The sequence below is a fragment of the Salvia miltiorrhiza genome, chromosome 2 (genome assembly GCF_028751815.1).
Source record: "Salvia miltiorrhiza cultivar Shanhuang (shh) chromosome 2, IMPLAD_Smil_shh, whole genome shotgun sequence".
NCBI classification, from domain to species: domain Eukaryota; kingdom Viridiplantae; phylum Streptophyta; class Magnoliopsida; order Lamiales; family Lamiaceae; genus Salvia; species Salvia miltiorrhiza.
In genome coordinates this window covers 35,575,518-35,597,923 of record NC_080388.1, presented here as the reverse complement: position 1 = coordinate 35,597,923, position 22,406 = coordinate 35,575,518, and the positions used below count along the sequence as shown (strand labels likewise).

At 35.8% G+C, this 22,406-nt stretch overlaps 1 protein-coding gene across 1 annotated transcript; it reads right to left on the bottom strand.

Moving 5' to 3' along the window:
• Window positions 1–324: 324 nt before the first annotated feature.
• Window positions 325–2,226, bottom strand: LOC131008375 (uncharacterized). Its single transcript, XM_057935259.1, has one exon. It carries the CDS (start codon window positions 2,224–2,226, stop codon window positions 325–327), a length of 1,902 nt encoding a protein of 633 aa, XP_057791242.1.
• Between the last annotated feature and the right edge of the window lie 20,180 nt (window positions 2,227–22,406).

Genomic DNA, 22,406 nt, shown 5'->3' with positions numbered 1-22,406 from the left:
CCTGCTGAATTTGAGTGCCCATGCGTCTAGAAACTCCTTCGCCAAAAATAAGCTAGATTTCTCGTGACTACAAATTTGTCCAGAAAGCTCGCCATAATAATGCAAAATCTCCTTGACTTTCCTTGCATTACGAACTGAGGCTTTGCAAAAAATAATAATGTCATCTGCATAAAACAGATGAGTAGGAAAATTAGCCACACGACTGAAGCCCATGGGCACCAGATGACCAGAATTTACGCAGTTCGTTATGAGATGGCTTAAGACATCCTCAGCAATCCCAAACAAAATTGGAGAGAGAGGGTCGCCTTGCCGAACGCCTCTCGATCAACTGAAATAACCACTTAACTGCCCATTATAAAGAATCGAAATCCTGGCGGAGTGAAAAATAATAGAAATCCAGTTCACGAATTTCTCATGAAAACCGAAAACCCTAAGCACTTGAAGGATAAAACTCCAGCTCATAGTATCAAAAGCTTTCCGAATATCAATTTTGCAAGCCATATTAGATCCACGATTCACCCGTTTCATACAGTTGAATCCCTCTGATCCCAACATGATACAATCATGAATCGAACGACCCGCAATAAAACCAAACTGGTTATTCGAGACACAGCGAGCAGCAATCACACTTCGCCGAGAAGCAAGAATTTTAGAGATAATCTTGAAAAAGAAATTCGAAAGAATGATCGGACGAAGATCAGCTACCGTTACCACCTCTTCCTTCTTCGGGATAAGAATTAGAGTACTGGCATTGCACCCATTCGGCAAGTATGATTTTCTAAAGAAAGCACGAACCGCGCTAACAACATCATCCTTCACGATCTTCCAACAAGAATGGAAAAAAGCCCCTGAGAATCCATCAGGTCTAGGGGCGCTAGACGACTCCATACTGTGCACCGCCGCCGAGATCTCCACCTCCTCTGGAAGGCTAATAAGCATATCATTGTGATTATCAGAAATAGAATGCTCAATAATTGCCTCAAGTTCCACCGTCTCAACCCAACGATTATCCGTCTCCTTAAAAAGCTGAGAAAAGTAATCGATAATATGTCGCTCAATCCGCCCAGAGTCAGTAGTAACAACTCCATCGATTTGCAGGTGACCAATATTGAGGTGTTGTTTTCTGAACTTGATCATGTTATGAAAGAAAGACGAGTTGCGATCACCGTCTTGAAGCCAATTGATTCTGCTTTTTTGTCTCAAAAATTCATTCTTGCGAGAAAGAATGACATTCAAACCAGCCTGAGCCGCGATCTCCTCATTGAATAACTCATCCGTGTAACCTGAGGCAGAAATCCTCTCCTGTATCTCAGCAAGCTTGTCGCCCATCTCACCTATAGAAACATCCACATTGCCGAAGACCTCCTTATTCCAAGACTTAAGGACCCCACGCAACCTCCGGAGCTTCGCCATCACCCGAAAAATAGGACACCGCGTCTGTATCTGTTGGTTCCAAGACTGTTCCACCACTTCCAAAAAATTATCATGAGAAGTCCACATAGTCAGGAACCTAAAAGAGTTCCTTCTTCGGACTTCCGACCCAGAGCATTGAAAGACCAGCGGCGAATGATCTGAGGTGACCCTTGGCAAGACATGAGTGTTAATCGCCCTCCAATTCTGAGCAAACGAGTCCGAGACCAGCACACGGTCAATCAAAGACTCAACATGTCGAGGAAGAAACCGACGCCCAGACCAGGTAAACTTAAGCCCCGAAGTGGGCGGTTCGATAAATTGCGTAGCTTCAATGAACTCGCAGAAATCCCTACACGACTGGCGATTGGGGCTAACCGTACTAATACGTTCGTGCGCTCCTTTCACAGCATTAAAATCACCCATAAAAATGGTGGAGCCATTTGTGTGATTAAGAAGATCAATCCACAGCTTTCGACGATCCATAGGGCAGTTAGATCCATGAACAACAGCAATGCGAAAGGAGAAAGAATTCCAGACGCAATCTGTAATGATCGTCTGATCCGAGGACCAAACGACAGTCGTGGCAACTGAGGGATGTGCCAGGAGCCAAATGTTCGAGCACATCCGATGGCGGGAATTTTGATGCCGAGCAACCATGTTGATGGAATGCCAATAATTAGCAGGAACTTTGCTGAAATCCACTTTAGGTTCCACAATACCAATAATAACGGGATTAAAAGAGCGAGAATGCTCCTTTAAAAGACATCTAGATTCGTCCGTAAGCCCCCGGACGTTCCAGACAATAATATTCATATCAAAAAGTATGAGATCATTGAGCGTCTTCCTGCTCAACTTCATCTGCCCAACTCTTATTCGCAATATTCTCCATGGCGCTAATACTTGGTTTTTGACTTGAATCAATAACAAAATCTCGGAGATTTTGTCCGGTGTCCACTTGCTTTCTTAGCCGTCCCTTTATACTGTCAGATTTATTGACCCTCGAAGCTTGCTCGTGTTTAGGCGGTCTCCCCCTGCCTCTCTTAGTAGTCACCGGTGGCTGTTCCATCGGCTCTTTAGCAAGAGCGAGAATTTGATCAAGTCTCTGCGCTTTCTTCTCTAGGGCAGTAATAGAGCTTTGTTGCGGCACCTCCTCCTCCTCCAACTTATCCTCCTTGTCAGGTACAGAGTCTTGATCCGAGTCATCGCTTTCCGAAATCTCTTGTAGTACGACATTATCATAAACAGAATGCTGGACAGGCTTTAAACAAGCCTGAAGCTTTTCCGGTCCTGAGGCCATCTCCACACCTTCATCTGCCTCTAAAACTTGAAAGGTATTTTTCATAGGGATCTCTTGCGTTGGTTCGTGGGAGCAAACCATACGCTGCTGCTCCTTAACCTGGTGCGGGCTGCCAACCTGTGTCCATTCATTTGTCCCTACACCAGTGACTGTTTCCTGCTGCTCAGAAAACCGTGTTTCCTTGTCATCTTCTTTAGAATGCTTCTGAGTAACCATTCCACTATCTGGAGAATCCAGTCTCCCAGCCTTTTGACCACCATCAGCCTGCTCCGATTCACCCTGTGAATCCAAGATTTCTTGCCATTGCTTCCCCGAAGCTGAACTTTTTGATGGTTGTTTTAAATCAACATTCTTAACGCTCCCCCCAGCATTAGAGTTAACTTTGCGACATTTATCCTGTGAATGTCCCGTGATTTTACACCTAGAACAGTAAAAAGGCAAATATTCATAGGTAAATTCCACGTGAAAAGAAAAATCATCCGCATCAAAGAGTAAGGTATTAGGAAGAGGCTTTGACATATCAAGCTCCACCAGAATACGCGCGAACTGTCCAAAGTCTCGAGTAATAGAAGCTCCATCAATCTTGATCGGGTGCCCTATGTACCTTGCTATGCCCGAAATCACCTCAGCGTGCCAATATTCAATGGGAAGGTAATGAATACGCACCCAAACATTGGCTAATGAGGAATGTTCCTTAAAAGGATCAAAATTTTTCACCCATTCCCTCATTCTAATATGGCCATCAAAAATTTCCCAAACCGGCTTAGCTTTAGCACTTAATTTATCCTCCGCATTTTGAAAAACCATCGTATAATACCCTTTTCCCAAAGGTATAATTTGCCATGTCTCTTTGATATTCCAAAGCTTCGAAAGTTCCCTCTTGACAATCATAGCAGGTTTGGGTTTTTCTCCTTTACGCAGGAACAGTCTTCCCGTCAAGGCATGTTCGAACAGCGACAGTTGTTTAGATAGAAGATCCTTCGGCATCTTGAAACAAACGTGATCTCCTTCTCTGGTGGGCCGAAGCGCATGAAAGTGATGGGCAGCCATATCAGGCCTACGAGGAACCCTATTAGTGGCAATATCAGCGTAAGATTTCAACGCCGGAGTTTGAACAACAGGTTTATCCGCCGACTCAGTAGAACCCAGCGAAGGATCCATCGAAGAACCATGATCTTTTCCTTGTGGAACTGTTGGCTGCGCCGAGCCAGAGTTTCTCCCATGTACGTTAACTCCAGCGGAATTAATAGAAAAATTGTTGGAAACAGGCAAGGGACGTCCGATGTTCACAAAGTTGTTGCCGACGCGGCCACCGGAATCCGACGGAGACTGCATCAAGAAGACGGCGGGGCTAGGCTAGGGTTAGGGTTTCGTTCATTGCTCCCTCAGAGTGTTTCTTATCATATGTTTACTAGATATGAAAAGATGAGAAAATGTTGAAAAATATTTTCACACCCCTATCATAAGATAATATTATTCAACATTGGAGAGAAATGAGCTATTCAAGAAAGTATTCCACCCCGCCTGAAGAAAATTTTCCATCATAGTAAACATGTGAAAATGGTGAAAAATAAGTGAAAATATAAGTTTTTTTTTTTTTCTCATTTCTCATCAAAATAAACGTATCCTTATGGGAAACAATTTTTTTTTTTTTTTTTTGAGGGCATGGGAAACAATTTTTAAAGTACTTGAGATTTGTTATCTTCTTCATCCTGTCCATCTAGAGATTTATGAATTAGTTTTTGATGAATTAATTTTAGGAATGATGAGAATGGTATTTAAGCTCATCTTATTTAATTTTATTAAGTGAGATTGAGCACACCAAAGGCCCATTCAAAACAAAGCTCTTTGAGGACCCAACATAGTAGAGGTTCCTCAGATCTGTCATGAAAACATAAGGTACAAAGCTGAGAGTGAATCAAGAGAAAAATAAGACGTCAATCTAGAGAGATCTAATATTGTTATTATTCGATGTACCAAACAAGCCAAACAAAATAATATATTATATATTAATAATTTGAAGGGATAATGAATTATTCAATTAGATATAATGCATTGTTCGGATAATTCACTTTTCTATATCCAACAATGATGACAAACAAAAAGTAGGTTGATTCAACATAATTTATTTTTATTATTATATATCAATTTGAGCACTTTAACATGTTACTTATAAAAATACTTTCTTCGTCGCACTTCACTTGACTTACTTCTTTTCGACACGGCCATTAAAAAAATAAAATTATAGTGTGAAGTATTGCTTTTTATGGATAGGATGTTGTGCACTGTGTTAGAGAAACAGACAAGTACACACATAAATTAAAGCAACGTAAATATAACTTGTAGAAGCCCTATAGCAAAACTTAACATGAGAATGACTTACACTCACGTTCAACACCTTTACAAAGATTTAGGTATTGAACAAAAGACACTCTCACACTAAAGAAAGAAACTCGACTCAAGAGCTATACTCCAAAACCTTACAAAACAATGAGTGCTATAACAGATGTTATCCTAACACGCAGAAACACACTCGTACAAAGACAACCTATTTCTATCTCAAGTTCCATACAGAATGAGGACTTATCCTCATCTTTTATAGGCGACTCCAATCTTGTTCCCCAAGCCTAGAATCGTGGCTGCAAGAGTTGGAGTAGTGGACATTGAGGTAGTTTAGGGTTTCTCCACGTTTGTAGCAACTAACTCCCTCAACCCTAACTTTTCTTCCCTTATCTCCATGCTTCCTATTTTGTAGGGATTCGCTTCTTGACTTTGACTCCTTAAAAAACGTGAAGAGAGGCAAAACAAAACAATACAATTCATAATTATAAGAAAAATGTTATGGAGTTAAAAATTAATTCCAATATAGTGTAAAGTAAACACTATAAGAAACTGCGCTTCTAACGATCGAAATTAACGATCGAAAATTTCGGTCTTTAAAAAGGCGGGCGTAACGACCGTTTTTTTCAATTTAACAACCGAATTGTATTTTATTTTTTTATTTTTATTTTTTTTAAATATAATGACCGAAAGAAACGGTCGCTAATTTTTAACGACCATATCAACGATCGAAATTCGATCGTTAACTCTTTTTTATAATTTCAAAATAATTTTATGTTAACGACCGGCCATAATGGTCATTAAATGGTCGTTAATAAATTTTTCGGAAAGGAATTTTTAATTTTCGTGTATTTTTAACGACCGTTTCTAAAACGGTCGTTGTTATTTTAAATTAATTTAATATTAACTAATATTAGCGACCGGAATTCGGTCGTTAAATGATATTAATAAAATTAAAAAATTAATAATTAATTGTCGCGACCGAATATTCGGTCGTTAATAATCGAATTTTTTTTAAAAAAATAATTTTTTTCCAGCGATCGAAAAATCGGTCGCTAATTCGAAATATGGTCGTTAAATCCACGGATTATACTTTGGGTTTTTTTTCCCCATTTTGATTTTAGCCCCTTTCTTCCGCCTTACCGTCAATTTTCGCCGCTTCCTATCGATTTTCGCTGCCCCACCGTGGAAGACACCGACGCCCGCTGCCGTCCGCCTTCCGACGAACGTCGCTGCCTTCCAACCCCGCGTTGCCGTCCGACCCCGCGCCCGCCAAAGCTCTGCCTGGTTCATCCTGCCTCGCCGCCACCGGAGACCTCGCCTGGTAAGTGATAATGGTGTGTGTGTGTGTTTTTTTTATACATTTAAGTTATTTTATTTAATTCCCAACCCTAATTCACAGCCCCTGTCGTCGTCGGACCGCCGCTGCGGTCGCCGGAATTAGCTATTTCCGGTTAGTACGTCTAACTTATACTCCCTCCGTCCCTGAAATAAGTTCCTATTTTTCCTTTTTGGGACGTCCCCCAAATAAGTTCATCTTTCTTTCTTTCCATTTTTGGACAACTACCCCACCACTAATAATACTTTATTTATTCTTACTTTTCACTTTTTCACCACTCACAATACTAATTATAACACTTTTTCACAACTCTCAATACTAATTATAACATATTTTTATCCACTATCAATACACTTTACCATTTTTCCTTAAAACCCGTGCTGTCCACAAAGAGGAACTTATTTTGGGGACGGAGCGAGTATAATTTATGCTATTAATTTGAATTTAGGTTAATGTTAGTTTGTTACTATATCAATTTGAAATTTATATGTGAAATTATATGTTAATTATAGGGATAATTGCGTGAAAATACACAAACTTTGCCAAAAATCCATATTTGACGCGAAGTTAGGATTTTACATTTTAATACACCAACTGTTGTTGTTGTCCAAATTTGACACGACTTAATTATTAAAAATTCAAAAAACAACCCCTTTTTGTAAATAATTATACAAAGACCCACTTATGTTATTATTTGGGACATTTAAACCAAAACAAGATATTTCCTTATGATGTTTTCTTTTAATCTTTGATCCGCACCTAAAATGGTTTAAAAGAAAACATCATAAGGAAATATCTTGTTATGGTTTAAATGTCCCAAATTATAACATAAGTGGGTATTTGTATAATTATTTACAAAAAGGAGTTGTTTTTTGAATTTTTAAGAATTAAGTCGTGTCAAATTTGGACAACAACGAAAGTTGGTGTATTAAAATGTAAAATCCTAACTTCGCGTCAAATATGGATTTTTGGCAAAGTTTGTGTATTTAGGTGCAATTTTCCCTTAATTATATGCTAATTGTAATTAGGATGAATTTAAAGAACGTTGTTAGGTTCATTTATATTAGATTTATTTAAAAAACTTAGTTAGGTCATTTTTATTAGATTTATTTATAGAATTAATTTAGTTAGGTATGACTCTATTAGATTTATGTAAAGAACTTAGTTAAGTTTATTTCTATTAGACTTATTTAAAGAACTTAGTTAGGTTCATCTATATTAGGCCTTAGAATGTTTAAATTTATTTTATTCGCTTTGTCGCCTGTGGGGGAGAGGCTAAATATATGATTTAGCATGATTAATTGCGTTGAGCACGTTTTAATTATAATTAAGCATGATAGTGTCGCCGGTGGGGGAGAGGCGATTAAGTATGATTGTGAATATATTTGAGGAAGAAATGAAAGCCAAATTTCCTCACCTTTCATCCAATGAACTTCAACTGAAACTTGAGAAAGAATTTTCCACATGGTTCAAGGCATATGTAAGTTCTTTCTTTGTTAATTATCTCAAAGCATACTACAATTATTTTTTACTAATAATTTTCTCTCAATAATAGGCTTCAAATCCAACAAATGGGATAGTCAAATTTTTTTTGCATCATTTGTTATTGGAACCTTTGCTCAGAGTTACTACATACTAAGGATTCTTTGTCAGTGGTTTCAAATTCCATACGGTTTCTTATGGCTCGACAAAATAAATTGATAATAGTGGACTGTGCGTTAAGGGGTCAGTGTTGAACGGTGTCCAGTTAGATTACTATGGTTGTTTGTTAAAGGTTGTTATCTTAGAGTATTCTGGGCTACCAATGAAAACAACCACATTGTTCAAATGTGAGTGGTTTGACCCTCAAATTCCAACTGGAACTGAAGTTGATCAGGACTTCAATTTGGTTTCGGTGCACACAAATCGTCGTTATTCCAAATATGATCCATTTATCCTCGCCAATCAAGCCACACAAGTTTATTTTTGCTTGTATCCAAGTAAAAATAACAACAGAAGAAATTGGTTGGCTGCTTGTAAAATGAAAGCAAGGCCAGTTGTTGAAGTTTCAACAGCTAAACTTCCAACGTCGTTTCCTTTTCAAGAGGAAGTCGTAGGCAGAATATCTCTTACGAATATAGATGATATGCCAATAATTATTCATCCACATGTAGGCGAGGTGGACATAGATGATGAAGATGATGAAGATGATGCAGATGACAATGAAGACATTATCTTACAATCCCCCGAGTCTTCTAACACTGATTCTGATTGAGTAAACATATTTGTCAATTTTATATAGTTAATGTCGTCAACAATAAACAAAGGAACTAATATATTAATTACTTCGAATTTTGATATAGATGGCTGATTCTACTCCATCATCTTCTGGACCTTCGGCCGATGATCGGGATGTCTCTAACACGACGCCCACTAGTGATACCCCGAATGAGGACTCTGATGACGTCCATACGGTTTCTAGTGATGGGCGGACATGGGTGTATTTCACTCGTCGGTACATTTCTTAATATATCAGTACACTTCAAATTTTAATATACATTAATTCTAAATTCATCTTCAAATATTTAAGTGTGATGAGGCCGAGTGGAGCTATTCGGGCGAGGGCGACTGATAGCTTCCAAGGAATGCCACATGCCAGTGGCACGAATTGGAAGAATTTGACGCAGTAGATGAAGGATTTCTACTTCAATGAGTTTGAGGTATCTTTAATCTTATATATAATAATGTGTTATTCTAAATTAACACTCACAAAACTAATTTTACTCTTATTTGCAGTATCTTTAAACAGAAAGCCTTTTGTTGGGATACAAATGAATATACCAGGCAGCAAATTAAGAAAGAGTGGGTTTCTATTGCTCGATTGGCATATGAGGATTACATCTGCAAGTGCAAGAAGATCCTTACGGTAGAGAAGAGGAAGATTGATTATCTTCACTCTGACGTTGAGGCTGCTTGGAGGGCTTATTGGGCATTGCCTGAAACTCAGGCAAGGTCTGCTCAGGCGTCTAGGAATCGCCGTTCAGAGCCGTGCAGTCCGGGTACAAGGATGGTTGTCCATCATGGAGGGTCGCTCAGTGCTATTGATCATGTTGAGCATCTGGTAATTTTACATTGTTTTATTTTATGTTTGTATGTCTATTAAATTGTTAATATTTTCTTAATGTATTTTTGAAGGCTCGGGAGAGCAATATCCCTTTTGATGAGGCTTCTTGAGCTACTTTTCGTCGGATCCATTATAAAGATGGACAGTACACCACTGGAGGACCTGCGTAGCACGGGGTATGACTTTAATTTGCTATATTTAATTTATGTTGTAACTTCAATTTATTTCACAACTATTTTAACTTTTTTGTATTTTTGTATTATAGTTGGAGGTTGAGAGGCGATTGGCGGAGCTACGTGAGACGAAGGAGGAGGTCACGCCCACAGTTGTGGATCGCATCTTTCGAGAGGTTGTCGCTCCTGATCCAAGGGGACACATCATGGGATTAGGTATGAGGATGTCGAGGGCGATTACTCACCAGGGCGAGTCCTCGAGCACCCACTCCACCAGCACCTCTCAGTTACCTTTCGATGTTGTCTCGAGAGCTGAGGTCTCGGCATTGAGGGAGCAGCTGAGCTCCATACAGAGGGAGCTAGATGCCAGGGCAGCGTACCAGGAGGAGCAGAGGAGGACTATACAGGAGATGCAGGCCCAGATCGCGATGCTTATGCGAGGATATCGAGCACCATCGACCGCCTCCGATGAGACACACCCGGACCTTTGAGCATCTTAGCCTCTTTTGATGAAAACACTATATCTAGACTTCTTACTTTTATTTTATTTGCTACTTTTACATTGCTACTTTGTTACACTTTGTTTTGAAACTCGTTGGGGATGTTATAGTTTGATTTGGTATTTTGTTATAATACGTGATTTTCTAGTTTCAATCATTTATATATTGCAATGTTATGGAAAACAGGAATGAATATATAATCTGGAAAATAATTAATTAATTAATTAATTAACGACCGTAAAAACGGTCGTTAATTAAGAAAATGGTCGTTAAATGATCGCAAGGAAAACCAGTTATAACGAGGATTAACGACCGAAATTTCGGTCATTAATTAACGACCGAACAAAAAACGGTCGTTAAACTCGCCAGAAAGTTAACGACCGTTTAATTCGGTCGTTAATTAACGACCGAAATTTCGGTCGTTGGACTTTCTCAGCCGTCGTCCACCGGCCGGACCTCAACCAAATCAACGACCGAATACAACGGTCGCTAATATTAAAAAATGGTCGTTGAAATTTAACGACCGAAAATTTTCGATCGTTGATAGACGGACGACAAAGAAAACGGCGACTCGAAAAAAAGGTCGTTAATTCGGTCGTTAGAAGCACGTTTTCTGATAGTGAAAGTAAAATTTGTGGATCTATATTTATTGTAATGCAAATTTATTACTCAAGAGAAAAATAAGCCAAATTAGATGAAATAATTTACAAATAAAACTAGACCAAGTGAAGTTGGACGGACGAAGTAACAAAATCGGGGGCGGGGAAATCGTTTCCCGATTTGGCTTGTTGCAGTGGAATCTTCTGGTTAATTAAGAGGTTTTGCAAAGTTTTGGTAAAGAAATAAAGGTCCACATGTGTTGTTTACACTATTGACATATGCACAGCACTAGTTGTTGTAGCCGGCAAATAAATTAATAAATGATGACTATGTGTAAACATTGATTTAGAAATTTGGAGCAGCAAGATTGCAAATGCAGTGACGTCTTGCAATAGCGTTTTGGTACGATTTGGAGCACATTATTGAGCACTACTTTGTCTAGTATATGTACTCAATTCCAATACGACTACAAGGTTACTGCATTCAAAAGAGACCTCAAAAATATAATATAATCTATATATTATATAAAAGAGCAGTTTAACGGTAATATTTTACCGCCATATTTTCTCTATCCCAAAAATACTTTATCTCTCCACGTATATTTTATCTCTTCCACGATTCTCTCTCCCATGATTCATTAAAATTAAAAAAATCCCAATATATGAAAATGTTTCAACAAAAAATAGAATATAAATTACATTGTGGCATCCAGCGAGCCACATCACGTTTCTGGTAACCGAAAAATAGATGCGGGATATATTTGATAAAAACCTGATAATTTGAGGGTTTAGAGAACATTTCGAATGTTTCAGGATATTTTTGATAAAGTGGATATAGTTCAGGGGTTGTCATGATATTTACCCTATTTTTAATATGTTGTTTTAAATGGATACAATAATGTGATTCTAGATGATTTTCATTTCTTCTATATTTTGTTACATTAGTGGATTCAATTTTATTGAAACAACGAAATGTGAAGGCATGGTTACTTTTGTTGATGGGGTGGGACAAAGTGAGGAGGGAGGTGGGGAACAATTTTAACTTGGAAGGTTTGGGGGGGTGAACTTGGCGCTTTGTGAGTATAATTTCAACACTGTTTTAATAGGAAACTAGCATTTGCATCCCGTGCTATGCACGAAAAAATATTTTTTATTTTTTATATAAAAAAAATTAATACTAATTCAATTATTATACTCATAAATATAATAAAAATTAATTTTACTTAAATATATTTGAATTAAATATTAAAAAAATAAAAATAAAAATAAAAAAGAATTTACAATTATAAAATTTGATATTATGAAAAGAAAAAATAAGTTAAACAAATAAAAAATACTAATAAAAAGAATTAAAATATATTTTTTTCAACAAGATGAGAGATGAGAAAGAAATTTATAAAATTTTAATATTTAACCTAATTTAATTTGTACAGTTTAAATCAAATATTTATATAAAATATATCAAATTAAAGCTCTTATCGTGATCTTTAATTTGATATGCATATTAAATATTTTATAATTAATTAAATTTCATAATTTTGAAAATAAATAAAACAATAAATAAGAAGTTAAAGAAATAGAAAATAAAAAGAAAATTAAAGTTTAAACATAAACCTTCAATTTTATCATAACTACAAAATTGCCATCAATTTTGAAATTAATTTAAAATTGATTTCAAATTTAAAAATCCCTTTTTAATATAGTATAGATGTCAACACTGCTATAATGGAAGAGATCTTAATGAAGTTGCGTATCAGCTGGCGAAGCCTCCAAATGGTATCTATTATTATGATGTAATTCCATCTCATATTGTATACTTTGTATCATCTTTTCATTCATGAAATGAAGCATCGTTTTTTTTCTTTCTTGTAACTTATGGTAAATAATTGATTGGTTTAGATCATAAAATTGTTATTTCAATTTGTAGTAAATTAATCGTGTAAAAAAATGGTACTAAATTAATATTTGGGACGGTATTCTTTACTTCATTTGTCTAATTAACAAATATATCCTTTTAATTTTAATAGTCACTACATATACATAACTTTATTTCTTGATCAGTTCCTAATTATATTTTTATAAATAAATTAATAATAATAAATAAATTTAAAGACCACATTACAGGGGACTCGAACTCAAGACATTTGGCCTTAGACATTAATCCCTTACCGCTTGGCAACACACGCACACAACTCCCAATATTTAAATAGAATGATTCGTCGCAAAATTAAAACTAGAAGACATAATTTTATTTCTTTATCTAATTATACAGTTCTATTTAATTATTGTGTGTAAAACTATTAATACACATATAAAGTCCGAAGTTCATGTGCACTAAAAATTTAATTTATGAAGATGATAAAAATAATGTTACTAATACTACAAATGTTTTTTCCCTCAAAAAAAAAAAAAAAAAAAAAACCAATACTAGAGATGTTTTTTAAAGGAACTACCACAAATGTTGAACATAGAATTTTTTTTTCAAAAAGAGTAATACTATTATTATTACTTTTTTTTTTGCATTTTCTTATATTTTAATTTTTCCAATTATTATTACTTTTTTCTTATATTTACATATACTTTGATATTCATATTTATACTCAATTAAAATATCATTCAATTTTAATTGCTCGTCGTGCATCGCACGGACGGCCTACTAGTATAATATAATATTACAAGTTTACAACTAATCGCATCTCCTACTAGCTTCTTTTGTGCCTGATCGAATTTTGCTAATGTAATTTGTCTCTTCTATAACATCTATAGACTAGCATAAGAAAGGGTTTCACCAGACGTGATACGGGATAAATACGTTATTAAAGTTTCACTCAGAAAACATAAAATCAAATACTAAAAACAAACACTATTTCGAAAAGGAATAAAATCTTAAAACCAAATAAACCGAAAAATAAACTAAATTAATATTCATATTCCAAACAAGTAAATGATCTTTGATAATATAATATAATTATTATAGAGTTAAAACTTATAATAAAAAAAAATCTAATAAGTTAATACTAATAACAAATAACAACCCATAAAAGTAAATTATGTCAATATATAGAATATTAGCACATAAAAGTCAAATATGATTTTCATTACAAATCTGCGTTGAGATCTAGGGTGAGAAATTAATATATCATCTCAAATAAGATTAACAACTACCTAGATTTTGTTGGGAACTTAATGAAATTCTTATCCTTAGTTTTGATGATGCTAAAACTTCTAGTTTTTATTGTAATAGACTAGAACTTTTGAATTCAAGTTTTAGAGTTCACGCTTTCTAGTTTGCCTATAGTTCTGAAGACTGAAGAATGAAGACCTCAACTGAAGATAGCTGCGAAAAAGACAAAGTCAGATACTGATGTATTGACTGGACGAGAGTCTCACTGAACTATCAGTGATGACTGAAGTGTTAATGCAGACCACGTGGAATTAGCAGACTGATACTCTTGACAAGTATCAGTTGACATTCTTCATCGGACTGAAACGTTGAAGCCTGCATTAAATGTTTCGACAGCCGCAGTAAATGCAGAGATTTTGGAGATCGTCCTTTTTCTGCAGAGAGTTCATAATTAGTGCAAACTTTTCAGAGGCGCCCTACTTGTTGTACCTTGAGACGGCGTCCTTCACCAAAACAAGAATCTCGAAGATTGTAGCCTCAAACAAATTCAAAATTACTCTCACAACGGATAGACTCTTGAATACCATCTCAGCCAACGGATCTATTCAAGGCTTCATCTATAAATAGAGCTCGATGAACATTGCAATCTTCACCGATTCAAACGCACAAGTTGAACCTCTGCCAAATTTGCAACTCAGCCTTCAACTGTCTTCAAAGTTTGAATCGAATAAGAGAATCCCCAAAGTCTAAATTAGTTTACTGATTATCTACATTCTCTTATTACCTTAGGCAAATCCTTGTATTATTCAAAGCCTAAGTTTTCGATTACTTGAGAGCCTGTTCTCAATAATCTTAGTTGGAAGATTTCAAACCTCATTTCAACCGAGCGAAAAGAGTGTTTGAGTAGAGAGGAGTTCAGACCAGTGCTTTGACTCCAGAGATCTTAGCCAAGTGCTGGAAAAGGCATTTGTGTGTCTTAGCGTGCTAAGAGTGAGCGAGAAATTCAACCCAGTGTGTTGGCATTGAAAATTTGATTTTCAGTTCAAGGTTTGTTGTGTACCCGTAAGCATTAGCCCAGAGTGTTTGTCAGATTTATTATCTGGCCGTGGACATAGGAACTTGTTCCGAACCACGTAAAAATTCTTGTGTTCTTTATCTGCTTTCAGTTATTCCCTATCTGCATTAAACTTGTTTACAACTGAAATTGCTTAACTGAAAAGTGTAACTGAGGATTTTATTAAGTGACAAACTTTCTAAAGGGTATTTGGACTAAGTTTAAATTTCCGCTGCTGAGTTATTAGTCTAATTGACCAATCAACTGATAGTCAGTAAGATTTGTAACTCTACTCTGTTTTACAAACTCCAGACTGAAGCCTTACATGGATATCAGTTATAGCTCTGTGCTTGACTGAAATTAAAATACTGAAGTCACCTCGGTATCAGTCTACAACCATTTTCAACTGAAGTTTGGTTTGTTTGTTTTCCGCAAAAATAGCCTACAGGTGTATTCCCCCCTCCCCATACATGAGTTCAGTTAAACCTCCGGGATCCAACAATTGGTATCAAAGCAGGTTGTTCGCAAGAACAAACTACTTTGACCCGGTTCTACTAAACTAGATCCTTTTTAAAGAGGGTTTTTAAAATTTTCAGAATTTTATTTCCTCAACGTGCTAAGTGCTTTTTATCTCTTTTGCTTCTCCTATCATGGCTACTAACCCTGGCAGTGCATCATCTCTTCCGATATTCTTTGTTGAGAATTACAACATTTGGAAATTCCGAGTCAAGAGCTACCTTAAAGCCCAACATTGCAGAGTGCGGGAAGTTACCACCAACGGTCCAATCATCATCTGGACAACTGAGAAGAAGGTATCTCTGGACACCACAAATGATCCTTACGATGAAACAACGGTCAAACCAAAATCAGATTTCACCACTAAAGAAAGAAAGCTTGATGAAGTGGATGATAACGCCAAAAACATCATCTCCGGTACTATACCAGACAAACATATCGCTGAACTGATGAGGTGCGATACTACAAAGAAGATGTGAGAAATGCTCGAGAGAATGTGCGTCGGATCAGAAAATATACTGGAAAACAAGCTGTCAATTGCTTGTCAGAAATTCGATTCATTCAAAATGTTGCAGAATGAATTAGTCGACGAAATGGTGTACAGATTTACTCAACTGTTGAACGAGATTCAGTCAATGTCGAAGGACAAGTACAATCAACGAGACATCAACCTCAAAGTCATTCGTGTTCTTCCATCAGGAGATTGGCAGATGTATGTTGTTACACACCAGCACAAACCTGGATTCAACCAGCTGCCAACTGAAAAACTCTTCTTCATTCTCAAGGTGAATGAGTTTGACCTCAATAAGAACAAACCAGACGGATCAGACGAGGACATCCCTGCAACATCAAAGGGTGTCGCACTGAAGGCTTCAACAAAGGAAAGCAAGAAACAGTCGAAGGAATCGACTAAACTGAAGCCAGAGGGATTACCTCAGTCAATACGCATTATTGACTAAAAGATTCAACAGAATGAAATCCAAGTTTTGCAGATACAAGAAGAAGTTCCACAAGGGGAACTACAAAGGAAAGGAGAGAGAGCACAAGTTCAGACACTCCACCAACAAAAGTGGAGAGAAGAAATCATCCACCACTGATGTAAGGGATGTGGAATGTTTTGGATGCTAGAAGGAATGGTACTACCGAACAGACTACCCTGAATTGTCACACAAGGAACGCAAAGAGCTGCGAGCCAAAAGAGATCGCAAGTACGCGAAAAGGAAAGCGATGGTGGCTGGAGATGCTGAAGACTCTGATTCAGCAACTATTTCATCTACCAGCAACTCCACCAGCTCAGAAGATGAAAACAAAGCCCTCATGGCCAAAGATGCCGAAAGCGTGACTGACAATTCCTGCAACAGTTATGGCAACGGAATGAATAGGCCTGAGGTAAACTCTCAATCTAGAACTCTTAATACTGATAACTTATTTTTGTTTACAGGAGATAACTCAGAATCTAGAGGCACCTCATCCAATGAAGTTGATGAGTATGATCATCTCATGACTGATCATCAACTGCTGAGGTCTTTATTCTAGAAACTCATGCTACAAAATCATAAACTGAAAAAGGGGGTCAATGAAGATCAGTCAAGGAAAGAGACAATCACATTCTACTATCCATACAGAATTGTCTTGATGAACTGATCAAAGAGAACAACCAACTGAAGACTGAGCTTAAAAAAACAATAGTGGAATGCGAGAAGACCTCACATGAAATCAAGAGTCTCAAATAAAAATTTGAGCTAATAGTCAAGAATTGCATGAAGGAATCTCCACTAATGGACAACTTTCCATCAAAAGCTTTAGTGAAAAGTATTGGATGAAAGATAACCACTGCTGATAAAGGAAAAACAATCATGATCCAGGATGTAACTGAAGCATCCGATGACGACACACCAGAAAAACCCAGGGATTTTGATAAAGAAGAAGCTCAGAAGAGGAACATGATGGTGAACAAGAATGTCCCTCCTCCAAAAAACTACAAACGAGCAAATGAGGCACCTAATCAGTTCATCATCCTAAAAAGACTGGAAAGTCGTTTTCAGTCAAAGTATGAAGATGGAACTTCCGAACTGAAAAAACATCAACGCAATGGAGCCAAGAATCAGAACCTTCCTCATCAGCCTAGGGGGAAGAACAAGAGCTACCAGAAACTGAAACCAGTTCTGTTCACGAAAGAGCAACAACCGTGGAGACAGGACAATGACAAGTCCAGTCGAGATCAACATCAACCAAGACATCACATGACTGGACCACATCAGTCTCGATTCAAACAAAATCAGTTCAATGCTCCACACTATCAGTCAAGACACCATCAGTCAAGATCAACCCCAGTATCTCAAGGGAGATACATAACTGATCAAAGGAGACCTCCAGTCTACACAAGACCTAACTATCATAAGAAGGAGGTTCCAAAGATGAAGAAGACTCAACCAAGAAAAGCTCATGTGCCTACACAAGTACCTTCGACTTTAGTCAGACGACCAGTCAACCGCAAATGAGCAGTAGCACGACCAGTGCTGAAGCAGATCTGGGTTCCCAAGGGAACAATAACTAACGCTCAAGGACCCAAATATTGATTGGGTACCTAAAATACTTCTTCATTGCAGGGCAAAACCAGGAAACACAATAAGAAGGAAGAACCCAAAGCTCCAATTAGGACATGGTAGCTGGACAGTGGCTGTTCGAAGCACATGACGGGCTACAAGGAGTACCTAACTCAATATATTGAGAAAACTGGATCAAAAGTTGCATTCGGAGACAACTCTTTAGGAGAAACGAAAGACTATGGTGTTATCACACCCAAATTATTGAAGGAATAAACTATAATCGAGGTGCGACTAAAATCATAGAAATAAACAAGGGAAGAACCTTGTGAAATTCAAATAATTGGATAAATAGTCGGGAAACGCCCTTTGAGTGAAGAAAGATAGAAATCAAGTGATACTGATCAATCAACAACATTCTAAACATTAGGATCACAAGTTTGGTTTCATGCATCTGATAACCGACGTTAAATAACATAGCGTTAGAAGTTGAAAGTCTAAGCTCGATAAGAAACATAGTTCAGAATTTAACATCAAAGTCTTAAGTTAGAGAAATAAAAGACAAATAAGAGCTAGTGCGACAGCGGAAGACAAAATACGGAGTTGAACCCTAGCATCAACTCTGCCCCGCCAGCACCGACTAATCAACCTGAAAAATATTTGAAAGTATTTTTGGGCTAAGTACTAATGTACTTAGTGGGCTACAACTTTTAAAACATTTCATAATTCATAAGTACAGTTTATCCAATTATACTTGACATGACTTAGAAGGTTTTAAAGTGAAATAACTTCTAAGCATGTTAAAATATTTCATATATTTGCGCGCAATTGTCACACTCCCTTTCCGTTACTCTCTGTGATCCCGGACCTTTTAGCCACCGACGGATCCATTACTCCTGCTTACTTGAACTGAGGGCGTAACCCAGCCAAGTTCCCATTTGGAGATCGTCCTTTCTCTGTAGAGAGTTCCTAATTGGTGCAAAATTTTCAGAGGCGCCCTACCTGTTGTACCTTGAGACGGCGTCCTTCACCAAAACAAGAACCTCGAAGATTGTAGCCTCAGCCAAATTCAAAATTACTCTTACAACAGACAGACTCTTGAAAACCATCTCAACCAACGGATCTATTCAAGGCTTCGTCTATAAATAGAGCTCAAGGAACATTGCAATCTTCACCGATTCAAACGCACAAGCTGAACCTCTGCCAAATTTACAACTCAGCCTTCAACTCTCTTCAAAGTTTGAATCGAATAAGAGAATCCCCAAAGTCTAAATTAGTTTACTAATTATCTACATTGTCTTATTACCTTAGGCAAATCCTTGTATTATTCAAACCTAAGTTTTCGATTACTTGGGAGCCTGTTCTCAATAATCTTAGTTGGAAGATTTCAAACCCCTTTTCAACCGAGCGAAAAGAGTGTTTGAGTAGAGAGGAGTTCAGACCAGTGCTTTGACTCCAGAGATCTTAGCCAAGCACTGGAAAAGGCATTTGTGTGTCTTAGCGTGCTAAGTGTAAGCGGGAAATCCAACCCAGTGTGTTGGTACTAAAAATTTGATTTTCAGTCAAAGTTTGATGTGCACCCGTAAGCACTAGCCCAGAGTGTTTGTCAGATTGATCATCTGGCCGTGGACGTAGGAACTTGTTCCGAACCACGTAAAAATCCTTATGTTCTTTATCTGCTTTCAGTTATTCCTTATCTGCGTTAAACTTGTTTACAACTGAACTTGCTCAACTGAAAAGTGTAACTAAGGATTTTATTAAGTGACAAACTTTCTAAAGGCTATTTGGACTAAGTTTAAATTTTCGCTGCTGAGTTATTAGTCTAACTGACCAATCAACTGATAGTCAGTAAGATTTGTAACTCTACTCTATTTTACAAACTCCAAACTGAAGCCTTACGTTGATATCAGTTATAGCACTATGCTTGATTGAAATAAAAATACTGAAGTCACCTCATTATTAGTCTAAAACTATTTTCCAACTGAAGTTTGGTTTGTTTGTTTTCAGCAAAAATAGCCTACAGATGTATTCTCCCCCTCCCCCCCCATACACCTGTTCAATTAACCCTCCAAGACCCAACGGACTTAATTTTTTGAAATGAGGAATTTCTCATTATTATGATAAAGAGAAAGACAAAGAAATAAAATAAAAATTTACTATAAATTTAGTGAAAAATATATAAGTGATTTGAACTATCGAAAGTTGGGGTTCTTCTATTATTTAATTATTTATGTGTTTTATTGAAGAATGTAGATGAAAGAAATATGAGCTAATTGTTCATTTTTTTTATAATCATATAATATAATTTCCTTAATTTTTTTGAGAGGCAAGAGAATATAACAACAATTCTCCCACTGCAATTCAAAGTTAAAAATAAACTTGTAATTAATTTGTGTATTTTGTGGAGTAGGAAATTAACTTTTTTTAATATTATAATTATAAAAAGAGTAGGAGAGAGAAATAAAAATATTATTTTTAAATAGAAAAAGAGAAATCATTATTTGTGGGCAACAATAATATTTGATGTAAATAATTTTGTTATGTAAATAATTTTGTTATGTATTGATTTTCATTTAAAAAATTACTTACTAAATTGGGACATTGAAACAAAGAAATGTGATTTATTGAATGATGAAATTTATTATACTGTATATTATTACATGGTGTAAACATATAAATATTCGAGTAAAGTTGAACATGTAAAAAAAATACGAATTCTTTCAAGCATTTTTATTAGGTGACCAATAACCTTCAATCTATTTGACGTATTGAGTCCATAATCATCACCTCATGTTGCAACAAAATAGTACTTTTAACCAAGTTCAAACAAAAACATTTATGAGTTTGACTTTCACATTCGCAATCATAAAATGGATTAAAAATTTAAACAATTTCAGATCGAAAGTAATCGAGTTCCTTAATTCTTGTTTAAAAATAATTTTGAATTTAGCTTTATTTTGCTCCTTTACTGTTATTTACAATACTAAAACCCAACAAACATAAAAAGTTTCATTAGCACGTAGAGAAATTAAACGCGCAACAAATTAGGGTGCGTTTACTTCGATTATAAAATTTTCATTGAAAAGTGATGGATTAAAAAAGATAAGAAAATATTATTCTTTTTTCATTTATTATTATATGTTTACTAGAGATGAAAAGATGAAAAAATATTGAAAAATATTTTTACACTCCTACCTTAGGATAATATTATCCAACATTGGAGAGAAAGGAAAGGAGTGAAAAAAGGTTGCACGAGAAAATATTTCACCATGCCCGAAAAAAAAAATTTCATCATAATAAATATATAAAAAATAGTAAAAAAAAAATAGATGAAAATATATTTTCTTCCTTCATTTTCCATCAAAATAAACACTTGCCGTATATTAATATCTTTTGGTCAAGAGGTTTTGCATAGTTTTGGTAAGAAATTATTGGTCCACATGTGTTGCGCGCTTACAGTATAGACATATGGACTCATGTTATTGTAGGCGGCAAATAAATTCCTAATTCCTAAATGATGAGTATGTGTACACTAGGGGTGGCACGATACGGTATACCTTATTAAATCGACCATACCTTATACCTTACCTTTACCTTCGGTATGAAGAATATTCATACATTTACCTTACCTTTACCTACGGTATACCTTAGTTCGGTATACCTTAAGTACGGTATGGAGAATATACAAAACCTTTACCGTACCTTTATTTCGGTATACCTTACCGAATTTCGGCATACCGTAATTTCACGGTATACCGCACTTTAACGGTATACCAAAATAATCGGTATTATCAAAATCGAAAAAATTCAATTGGTGTACCGTACTTTATATTCGCATACTTGTATGCATTCATGTAATATATAATAAATTATATAAATGTTATAAGTTACATATAATTTATATGTTAGAAGTAATATTATAACTATGCTATTATATATGTAACTATTATAAGTTAGATGATAATTTATTGTAAAACAATAATTTTAGTTATATATTATAACTATACTATAATATCAAAATAAATAATTTTATTTTATTGTATAACTTATACTATATACTATATTTTATTTGTTTTTGTATCATTTGATGATATTTATAAATTTATAAGTTATATAGTATATACTATATACTATATACTATATAGATGTTATAAGTTAGATGTAATCTAAGTTATAATATAATATCAATATTAATTATAGCTATGCTATTATATACATAGATGTTACACGTCAGATGTATAATTTATTGTAGAACAATAATCTTAGTTATATAATATAGAATATTATATTATAACTGTGTTATGATATCAATATAAATAATTCAGTTATATTAAATTATATAACTTACATACTATATTATATTTTATTCACTTTTATATCATTTGATGATATTTATATTCGC

Bases quoted from the DNA above. Each gene is read 5' to 3' on its own strand.
- LOC131008375 (XM_057935259.1), bottom strand. From the start codon at position 2,226: ATGAATATTATTGTCTGGAACGTCCGGGGGCTTACGGACGAATCTAGA.